Source organism: Chelonoidis abingdonii, chromosome 6 (genome assembly GCF_003597395.2).
Source record: "Chelonoidis abingdonii isolate Lonesome George chromosome 6, CheloAbing_2.0, whole genome shotgun sequence".
Lineage (NCBI taxonomy): Eukaryota > Metazoa > Chordata > Testudines > Testudinidae > Chelonoidis > Chelonoidis abingdonii.
Window position 1 is genome coordinate 122,448,027 of NC_133774.1, and position 12,074 is coordinate 122,460,100.

The window sequence follows — 12,074 nt, forward strand, 5'->3', positions numbered from 1 at the left end:
CACTGATGCCATCTAGTGTTGAAAGAATTAGTGTGCCCACTTTTTAAATGTGTTTTGGCCAGTCTTCATCCTCAAGGTTTATGTATAAAAGGAAGAGGAGAGAGAGGTCAGTTAGTGCCCTGCTGTTCAGTATCCTTTTTGTGCATTAGATCAAAATTCACTTGTTAGTTTATTAACTGTGTACTATACTCATTTAGTTTCAGTCAGCTTCATGTGATGCACTGTTTTACAGACATGGGAGAGATTTTGCTTTCTCATATGCTGGATTTTCACCCTGTATTTCCATCGGCATTAGTAACTGAGATCAAATTCTGACCCATCCAGTGTTAAATTATTTTATATTTATATACATTTACAGAATTATAGATTGAAGGGACCAAATTCTGCTCCGATGTACACCCTTTTAAATCCAGACTTATTGGGTCAGATCCTAAACCTGTGTAAATCACTGTAGCTCAGCTGAAGTCAATGGAGCCAAGACCGTTTATATGAGCTACAAATCTGGCTCACTGAGAGTGGAGGACCTGTAGAATTGTAGGAGTCAGAGATGAAAAAGATCTGTTAGGCCATCCTGACCTTTTACTCATAGGATCATAGACTTTAAGGTCAGAAGGGACCATTATGATCATCTAGTCTGACCTTCTGCACAACGCAAGCCACAGAATCTCACCCACCCATTCCGGTAACAAACCCCTAACCTATGTCTGAGTTACTGAAGTTGTCAAATGGTGGTTTGAAGACCTCAAGCTTCAGAGAATCCTTCAGCAAGTGACCCATGCCCCATGCTGCAGAGGAAGGCGAAAAACCTTTAGGTCTTCTGCCAATCTGCCCTGGAGGAAAATTCCTTCCCGACCCCAAATATGGCGATCAGCTAAACCCTGAGCATGTGGGCAAGACTCACCAGCCAGCACACCAGGAAAGAAATTCTCGTATAACTCAGATCCCCTACCCAATCTAACATCCCATCACAGACCACTGGGCATATTTACCTGTTGATAATCAAAGATCAATTGCCAATTAATTGCAAATTAGGCCTATCCCACATCCATATCCATCCACCCTCTCATAAATTTATCACAGCTAGTCTTAAAGCCTAGATATGTTTTTCGCCTCCACTACTCCCTTCGGCAAGGACTGTCCATCTAAACCATCAACTTCTCAATGGTTAACCTTCGTCTAATTTTCATTAGTCAAACATCCCAGTGTCCAGTTTTATCCTTTGTTCTGCGTACACATTTGTCTAGCTTAAGTATAATTATCTCTCCCTCCCTATATTATCCTCTGATATATTTTATAAAGAGCAATCATATTCCCCTCTATCCTTCTTTGTAGGCTAAACCAAGAACTCTTTGAGTCTCCTTTCTAAGACAGGGTTCATTCCTTGAATCATTCTAAGTAGCCATCCGTCTCTGAACCTGTTCTAGTTTGAATCTATCCTTCTTAAACATGGAGATCCAGAACTGCACACAGTAGTCCAGATGAGGTCTCACCAGCCTGCCTTTATATCAGTACTACCCTCCTATCTTTGCTGGAAATACTTCGCCTGTATGGCAATCCTAAAACTGCATTAGCTATTTTTCACAGCCATATCACATTGGGCAGCTCATTAGTATTCCGGTGACAACCAATACCCGAGGTCCTCTCCTCCTCTGTTACTTCCAACGATGTGTCCCCAATTAATAACAAAATCTTGTAAATCCAAATGCCATGACCATTGCACTTTTCACTATTGAAATTTCATCCTATTATACTTTACTCCAGTTTTACAAAGTCAATGACCAGACTTACCTGTAGATATGGTCCTTTCTGTGTTTAGACAATACTCTCACTTTGTGTCTAAATCCACAAACTTTATTAGCTCAATGTCTCACTTTTTGTGCCAAGGTCAGTAGTAAAAAGGTTAAATAAGAATTGGCCCACAAAACTGAACCCTGAAGAACTCAACAACTAGTAACACTGCCCATCCAGCCTAGACAGCTCACCTTTCAGTACTGACCGTTTGGAGTCTCCCCCCTTTAACCAGTTCCTTATTCACCTTTCAATTTTCATATTGATCCCCATCTTTTCCAATTTAACTAATAATTCCCCATGTGGAACCGTGTCAGACGCCTTACTGAAATCGAGGTAAATTAGATCCACTGCATTTCCTTTGTCTAAATAATCTGTTACCTTCTCTAATAGTACAGGATTGCTCCTTATACAGTCTAGTGTTTTGTCCGGTTCGGTAATATGTGTCCTAAGTGCTGGGACTATCACCACTTCCCCAGAAGACTATTCCACTTTTCCTCGTTTTCAGCCTAAATTTTCCCTTTCTCAATTTCTTCTCTTCACTCCTAGTTATATATCCCTTTGTACCACCCAACATAGTTCCTGTTCTCTTTGTGTTTGTGCCTGTCATTACATGCCCCTACATTGTCACTTATCCAAACAGCTCATAATTTAGCTCTTTTAATTTTGATTTCCTGATCATTTTTGGTGTTGCTCTCTCTCCAATTTGTCAGTAGCTGTCCCATAAAGAGGTACCCAGAAATGAACACCATTTTTACTAATGGAAATAGTTTTTACATTTTAAGACAATTATTCTGTCTAAAATGAATGTGTATACACTCAAGGCATCTGCAGAATGTCAAAATGGCAACAAGATATGAAGTATTATTATTAATAAGTTAAACTTTAATCTTAATTTTTCAAAAGCAAGAGTTTCAAGGGCAGGAAATGTTTATAATACTTCAATTCTGTCTTTAAAATAAGTTTTGTAGAAGTGCCAGCTTTTCAAGGACTTGACAAAAAGAATTTTTTGTCTAGATATTAATTGTTCTGAATCTGAATCCTTTCTACACTATCCAATATCATATAAGGAATGAACAAGGCTCCACCATCCCTATCTGTCCTGGGAAGCTTTTTGCATATCCTCTGTGTTATAGGTTTTCCCTCTCTGAATAGTGTTCAACAGAGGGATTCTTTCAGTCAGCTCCTCTGACGTGTTTGACCAGCTACCTAATGACATGCCTGCCATGGCAAACTCTTGCTTCATACATGTCTTAACACATGTCCCAGCTTTTCCATCTTCTTTTCTGGATAGCTTTGGAGATAAGAAGTTGCTGAACTCTGTGATGAATCTTGGTGCTATACATTCATTCCATTTAATACTTAGCATATTCCTGAGGCATTTGATTTGGAAGGCATATTAATATTTCAAGGCACATTTATTGAAAATACATTTATTGTACAAATTTGGTATCCACCTTTTACCATATTTGCCCAGCTCTACATGACAACAGTAAAAATTGCATTAACTGCCTGAAATAATAAATATGGCTGGTTGAAAAACAGGATAAAGTGTTGGTGAAAATCTAGTCAGTTCCCTCCCTCCTTCCTCCCACCCAATTTTATTTTTGGAAATTTCATATTTTGATTAAATTTTTTCTTCACAATTTGAAAATATTTGACCTGCCCTAGTCACAAAACATTTCATAACATGAAGGTACATTTTTGGTCTCTGCAAATCCATAGTCAACATTTGCTAAACTTGGACGTTTACGTTTACACGGAAACCAGCAAATTGTTCTTTGCTTGCCATGTAAAGTTCCCTGAGTTCCGGTTCATATTTTAGGTTTGAACAAAATCAAATATCGGCCTGTAATAATTTGAAACTGGATGTAGGTTCACTTACGAGCCATTTCACAAACACAAGGTGATTGGGCATGTATGAAACCTGAAATAAACAAATTTTAATGACTTTTTTGTTTTAATAACGTTGTACCTCTTAGTTCTCATTTCATGGCATTGTAGAAATGGTTCTTTGTAGTTATTATGCAGCAAACTGATGATAACAAATGATATTGTGACCATGAGACAACAAAATAGGAACAGGTGAAATTAATAGATTCTTGTACAAAGCTGTGGTGTGATTCCAGTGAGGGGTGGGGGGGAAAGGTAAATGGTGAATTGAAGAAAAAGGAGCAGACCTGATACAAGGGGGTGGAGCCAAACCTGATTTGTCTCATGAGAATATTGCTAATGGTTGTAATTTACTGAAAAAGAACTCCTGCAACCATAAGAACTCACCTGAATTCCAGCACCCATTTCAAATGTCCATAAAATTACAATCTGAATTTTACCTATTCTTGTCACAGGGGGAAGTCTCAGTAGTAAAATTAATGTTTGGCCTTCAAAGCACAATGTAACTCATTCAATACAAGGAAGATGATAAATATAGCAAAATTATCTAGGTTATCTGAAACATTTTATTCTTCATAAAGGCTGAGTGAAAAATACCTTATTAGTAGAGATCATCAATGGGGCTAAGTTGCAGTGAATTTTAGAACAAGTTTCAGATTATTTTCTACATCCTATTATGGGGTTCTTAATTGCTAGTAACTTTGGATGTGTATATTTTCTGGGTCCGCTGACATTTGTGTGTTTACTTCCTGTAGAGGTGCATTGTCCCATCTTCCAGAAACCTGAGACTGTGACAGTTCATCCGTCAAGTTGCGGACAGGGACCATCAAAATCTGGAACAGTGTGTCAGTTGAGCTGCCCCCGGAGATTCACCTTGTCTGGGGTTAGAGAAGAACTGAGATGCACTCCTTCTGGGAGATGGAGTGAAAATATCCAAACGGCTCTATGTAAAGGTACAGACCTGAACAATAATTTCCACTGCAAGTAAGTGTGGGTTCAGAGGGAAGGGGATTGCAGAGAGACAGATAAAGATGTGTTTGAACCTGAGGCAAAGTCTGATTAAAGTGATCTTCAAAATGTACAGCTTCTACTATTTCCTGACAATAGAATTTAATATTTATTAGTTCAGCAACATTGTTCAGGTATGTTTATGATGTGCCTCACAATCAGTCAGCCCTCTGGAGTCCCCTCCCAGGTGTACTGTTTTGTTGGGATTCGTGGCACTGTGTGACTTTAAGGCCTGGGAGAAAAAGTTAAATTATAAATTGAAGAATGAAGATGAGAAAAACCTAGGCATTAGAGGTGGCAAAAGTGAAACCAAACAATACAACAGTAATAATATCAACGAAATATCATGTGTTTATATAGTTCCTTTTATCTCAAGGTTCTTTAAGTGCTATGGAAACTTACACTAATATGCGAGATATATTAAGATGTTTTATCCCAGTATATCAAAGCATCCTCCAGAGTGAGGCACTAGTTCTTTTTAACAGCTTACTACTCAAAACTTTAGGGCACACAGTGAAGAATGCTGTAATTAACTGAAGCTGCACAGGAAATGTAGATGGGAAAAATGTAATTACATTAGTATGAATTTGGCCAGGACTCTGGCATGAACATTCAGCTCTTTCAGAAAATATCAGATTTTTTTTCATACACAAATATACTTTCAGTTTGAATGCCTTTAACTCTAGATTAAGGGAAAACCCCAAGAAAGAACAAAAGTAAAGTCTCATTGAGACAGCATAGGGCATGTTTCTCTGTGACATTCTGCACCTGAAACAGAATGGAGGGCCTAACAGCAGAGAGGCAGGTAGACTCTTTAGAAATGTAAAGGCACATTACAAAAAACAGAATTATAACAGTTATTTAGCACATCACTACAGAAAGTGCCACAGGATTTCTGTTGTTTAATGGCCATAAGTAGTGAGAACCTTGATATTACTACTTATCCTAAACACAGCACCTCCAGCAGCATAATAATCCCAAGTGCATTGTTTCAGTATTGACTTGAAGGGTAGAGTCCCACCTACTGAATCAGCAGCAGCCTTCATGCTCCTGGAAGTTCTTCCATGCAAATATGGACTAAGCATAATTTATAACTAGGGCTGTCAATTAATCACATTTACCTCACACGATTAACTCAAAAAAATTAATCGTGATTTAAAACATTAATTGTGATTAATCGCAGTTTTAATCGCACTGTTAAACAATAGAATGCTAATTGAAATTTATTCAATATTTTGGATGTTTTTCTACATTTTCATATATTTTGTATTCTGTGTTGTAATTGAAATCAAAGTGAATATTTTTATTAAAAATATTTGCACTGTAAAAATGATAAAATAAATAATATTTTTAAATTCACCTCATACAGGTACTGTAGTGTAATCTCTATGTCGTGAAGGAGCAACTTACAAATGTATTTTTTGTTGTTATTGTTACGTAACTGCACTCAAAAACAAAACAGTGTAAAATTTCAGAGCCTACAAGTCCACTCAGTCCTACTTCTTGTTCAGCCAATCACTAAGACAAACAAGTTTGTTTACATTTACAGGAGATAATGCTGCCCTCTTCTTATTTACAGTGTCACCAGAAAGTAAGAACAGGTGTTCACATGGCATTTTTGTAGCTGGCATTACAAGGTATTTACATGCCAGATATGCTAAACATTTGCATGCCCTTTCATGCTTCGGCCACTATTCCAGAGGACATGCTTCCATGCTGATGACACTCGTTAAAAAAAGAATGCATTAATTAAATCTGTGACTGAACTCCTTGGGGCAGAACTGTACATCCCCTGCTCTGGTTTACCCACATTCTACCATATATTTCATGTTATACCAGTCTCGCACGATGACTCAGCACATGTTGTTCATTTTAAGAACACTTTCACTGCAGATTTCATAAAATGCAAAGAAGGTACCAATGTGAGATTTCTAAAGATAACTACAGCACTTGACTCTGTGTTTAAGAATCTGAAGTGCCGTCCAAAATCTGAGAGGGATGAGGTGTGGAGCATACTTTTAGAAGTCTTAAAAGAGGAACACTCTGATACGGAAACTACAGAACCCAAACCACCAAAAAATAAGATCAACCTTCTGCTGGTGGCATCTGACTCAGATCATGAAAATGAACGTGCATCAGTCTGCTCTGCTTTGGATTGTTATAGAGCAGAACCTGTCATCAGCAAGGATGCATGTCCCCTGGAATGGTGGCTGAAGCATGAAGTGATATATGAATCTTTAGCTCATCTGGCACATAAATATCTTGCAACGCTGGCTACAACAGTGCCATGAGAATGCCTGTTCTCATTTTCAGGTGACGTTGTAAACAAGAAATGGGCAGCATTATCCTCTGCAAATGTTAACAAACTTTTTTGTCTGAGCGATTGGCTGACCGGAAGTAGGACTGAGTGGACCTGCTGGCTCTAAAATTTTTCATTGTTTTATTTTTGAATGCAGGTTGTTTTGTACATAATTCTACATTTGTAAGTTCAACTTTCATGATAACAAGATTGCACTACAGTACTTGTATTAGGTGAACTGAAAAATGCTGTTTCTTTTGGGGTTTTTTCAGTGCAAATACTTATAATTAAAACTGTACACTTTGTATTCTGTATTGTTGTTGAAATCAATATATTTGAAAATGTAGAAAACATCCAAAAATATGTAAATAAATGGTATTCTGTTATTGTTTAACAATGCAATTAAATTGCATGATTAATTTTTTTAATTGCTTGACAGCCCTACTGATAATATCTGTTGGGATCATACTACAAGGTGAGAAGGCTGTTTGGATCAAGATGAAGCCATGTGTATTGAGACCAGGCACCCAGGGTCTACTGTGATGGGCAACAGTGTAAAACCCTAAAATAAGAGATATCAGTAGTCTCTGAAGGCTAAACGTCTCTAGTGAAGATAAGGGCAGTTGCAATCTGTTGAATTTTATACAAAGAAAACACGTCCCTGCTTAGTTCTCTTTGTTGTTTATATGTATTATGCAGCCAAAATACTTAACTTATCCAAAATAATCTGTTTGCTCACTACCTATTATTAGCCTTTCTTTAGAACTTCACTTTTAACTGGAACTTGGTACAACTGAAAGTTCATGGTCCTGGGAGTGTGAAACACAATTGGAAGTTGTTTTAAAGAGCTTGCCTTGCTGTGAAAAATTTCTTCAGAGGAAGGCGAAGTGGCTAGTATTTATTGTTCATGCAGTCTTCACCGTGGAATTTTAATTACCGGAGTTATAGTTTGAAATGTGTATATCTCTAGCAAAGTAGTAAGTGGTGTCAGTTCTTTAGCTGGTTTAAGGCCTCTTGGGCATAAAGGGTTCAGAGGTGAATGTTGTTGTCGTTGCCTAGTGAGACTGGAGACCATTTATCAAAGAGCACTCCAGTAATGAAATAATCCCGCTGCAGTGTTTAGAGAGGCTCCATGCCAGGATAACAAAAAAGTGCTTTGGGTTTTATCAGAGTAAATGAGGACTTAACTGTTGTTGGCCATGCAGCACAGATTGTACCCAGCGCTAGTGAAACAGAAACTCATTGAAATGGGAGGAGGCCATTTGTCATATGTGGAACCTTTGTTTAGCAGCAGAAATTAGTCAGAGCAGCCATTCAGTCAGAGCACTCTTCCCTTGGAGTCGGTTCTAGACCATGCCCCAGCATGGTGCTAAAAAGCACTGTTCTCTTGCTCTGATTAGATGTAAAGCTGAGGGCTCACACACCTGTGAACATAAAAGCTCCCATGGCACTTGTTGTCAGCGGCAGCTCCAAGCACCAGTGCTCCAAGCGCGTGCCTGGAGCGGCAAGCTGGGGGGGGCACCCTGCCAGTCCCTGCGAGGGCGACAGTCAGGCCGCCTTCAATGGCTTGCCTGCAGGAGGTCCACCGGTCCCGCAGATTCGGCGGCAATTTGGCTGCGGGTATACCAAAGCCGTGGGACTGGTGGACCCTCCCTCAGGCAAGCCACCGAATCCTCAGGACTGGGAACCTCCTGCAGGCAAGCCACCGAAGGCAGCCTGCCAGCAGTGCTTGTTGCGGCAAAAAAGCTAGAGCCGCCCCTGCTTGTTGTAAGAGGAGAGGTGCTAGTCTTTTTACATTAATCAAATTTTTACTTTGGTAATTACATTCTGTCTGCTTAAGTTGCCTCATGCAGTTTCAGTTAGGCATAATGTTCTTCTATGCTCCTATCCGAAAATAATGTTGTTGTGTACTGTTAATAATGCTAAACAACTTTTCAAGTTCTGGCCAAGATGATGGTAGGTTAAGTGAGCTCTCTCTCAGGGAGGCTGTGAGCTTAACTAGTTAATAGACTCCATCCTTGTCACGCAGGACTCCACTGGAGTTTAGTCATTGACTTCAGTGGGAGCAGGGATTGGAAGCCATTTTTATAAGGATGCGTGAGTTTTTCAGATGAATATTTATTATAATAAATAGTTGGAATACCAAATTATTTCTGTCCACCTCTCACTCTCATCTTCATGAGCCCATTCCCAGTGCGCCTCCAGTTCTTTCCCCTTTTCTCTGGCTACCTTCTCTTTAGAGGGGACCTGATTATGGGGATATTAATTCATGCTGTGAAACATGCCAAGGTTTGGCAAACCTCAGAGACTTACTCTGGTCTGAATTATTTCCCTCCAGTACCAATCCCACCATCTCTCTCATGCATGCACATTCACTCACAAACACATGCATATCCACATGCACACATTCTCTTTAACATATCCTGGATGTTAGCTCACAGGAGACCCTGTGTAATCCCCACGCCTCCTGGGTTTGGTGCCCTGTCACATATAGTGGCACCAAGACCACTTAGAGAGAGATTAATGAGTCTGCTCTACAGCCTTAGCTAATAGCCATGTGGCTTTTAGCTCATGCAGTAGAGGCTCATGCACTAAGCTCCAGAGATCCCAGGTTTGATCCCACCTGCTGATAACTGGAACCTGTCAGTGTTACACCTGCACTGCTCCTTCCCTTCTCATGTCTTCAGGGATGGCCTGCTGACCGTTTTCCTCATCCACTTTTTTTTGGTGGTTCAGATTGTGGAGGCAGTCCCTGAGCTAGTTTTCCACCCACTTCTGCATCCGTTGAAATGTCTTCCATGATGATGCAGAAAATCCACCCCTTGCATTCCACAGCAGCAGGATGGAGAATATTCTGGTCTCAGTGCTGCTGTTTTAAGTAGTTTTCCTCATTCTTAGACTGAGACGCTCCAGAATGCTCCTCACTAATAGGGAACTCCTGAGAGCTATTGGAATAAAAGGTGGGGCCTGTGGTGGGAATAGGAGATTTTTGAATGGGGAGTAGCTGGGATGAGTCACTGATTTAATGATGAAATGGTCAAGTTTCAACAGGATTTACTGGAGTTTCACTTGATTTTTCGGGTTCACATGAAAGAACTCTTGATGACAATAGGCCAGATCAGGGGTCAGCAACCTTCAACACGCAGCCCATCAGGGTAATCCAGTAGCAGGCCACGAGACATGTTGTTTACGTTTACCATCCACAGGCACAGCCCCCTGCAGTTCCCAGTGGCCATGGTTCGACATTCCCAGCCAATGGGGGCTGCAGGAAGCGGTGTGGGCCTCAGGGACGTGCTGGCCGCCGCTTCCTGCAACTCCCATTGGCTGGGAACGGCGAACCGCGGCCACTGGAAGCTGGGTGGGGACGGGCCTGCGGACAGTCAACATAAACAAAATGTCTTGCAGCCCACCAGCGGATTACCCTGATGGGTCATATGCCAAAGATTGCGGACCCCTGGGGCCAGATCCTTAGCAGGTGTGAAGCAATGTGACTCATTTGCCTTCAGTGGAGTTATGGCAATTTATACCTGCTGAAGATTTGTTCTGATGAGGCTGCTAATCTGAGTTCCCCAAAGTTGTGTGAATACAACAAACTGCTGGGTTTTGATAGGCCTTCTTGGGAACGCTTGTCTTCTAGGACTGAATGTGCTTTTGTTTGAGAAAATGAAGTATTTATAAACAAAAAACATGCAAAGAATTACACTGACTTTGCAAATGATTATAAGCAAAACTGTAGGTGTCATTTTGATTCTCCCACCTTTCCATCAGAATCCCCATAAAACAATTTTTTGTGCCATGACATTAAAAAATGGTGTATTTTTAGGGTAATTAGAGCTCAATAACTTTTTATGTAAGTTCATAACTTGTTGTCAAGAAATAGGGGAATAAAGTAGCCATTCCTCATGGCTGAATAGATGTGTTGTTTTAAGAAAAGGCAACTGTAGTGTTAAAACAAACCCTTGTTCTATTAGTATCATTTGTAGTATGAGAACTCCTAGAATCCAAGGACCCACTGTGGTGGGCCCCGTACAAAAATATAATGAAGAGACAGTGCCCACCCTGAAGAGCTTGCAATCTAAGTGTAAGAATGTAGGTAAGAGGTGGAGAAAGCAAACAGGTGCAAAATGAAATAATGAGATGATACTAGTCACTTTGGTAAACAGTGCACACAGGAAGCCAGCTGAGTAACCATTATTGATTTTTTTTTCTCTCTCTCTCTCAATTAGATTTTGAAGCTCCTCAAATCAGCTGTCCAGACAATATTGAGGCAAGGACTCTGGAACATCATAACTCTGCTAATATTAGCTGGCAGGTTCCAATAGCAAAGGATAACTCTGGAGATGAGGTAGAGCTAAAACATATAGATTTTATTTTGATACAATCCCTTTTCAGGTAGCTGTTTGAGAGTTCTGAAATGTCTCTGAGCAATTAGAATATCTTGTTTCTTGGTGTGCAGTAGTAGAAAGATCTGTTGTTAACTAATATCTTCAGAATTCAGCATTTTCTCTGTTAGATTTATGTGGTTACTGAATACCCTGTATGGTGTTTTATATGCATACAGTTCTGTACAGTTAATTTATGCAGTCAAAAAGAAGAATTGGTTCCTTGTTTATTAAATACAGAATGGGACTTTAAAAAGGAGCTCTCCGAATATGGAGGAGTTTAGTAATCTGCTTTCCATACGATCCAGTCCTTCCTCAAGGAAGTAAACCAAGTCATAACACTCAAAGGCTAAAAAGAGCCCACTGTGATAAGTGAAAACTCACCGCAGCACCATACGAGAAATACAATCCCATTTCTTTACCATGATCAAGCTTCATATACAGGCCAGCAACTTCCACTGAAGTAGGCGGTGATGTATTAATGTAGATGGAATGTCTGGGCCAAAGGTGCTAACATAATCGAATCACTGTCCAATGTCAAGCAGAGTTAAACAAGGCCGAAGACTGGTAAACGGAGGTTTCAGCCTGCTTAGTAACATGGCAAACACACCATTAAAATCCTTTTAACTTTTTTATTAAAGGTAAAGAAAAGAAGAAAAAAAGTTAAAACGTTTGAAATGTAAAGTATTAAGTAAGGCTTTCGT

At 39.9% G+C, this 12,074-nt stretch overlaps 1 protein-coding gene across 1 annotated transcript in view; it reads left to right on the forward strand.

Annotated features, from left to right (window-relative positions):
• The window catches only part of SVEP1 (sushi, von Willebrand factor type A, EGF and pentraxin domain containing 1), a 181,787-nt gene that overhangs the window by 57,725 nt on the left and 111,988 nt on the right, over positions 1–12,074 (forward strand). The window contains 2 exon segments of the mRNA XM_032764936.2: positions 4,437–4,634; positions 11,215–11,333. Coding sequence (XP_032620827.2) covers positions 4,437–4,634; positions 11,215–11,333 — 317 coding nt within the window.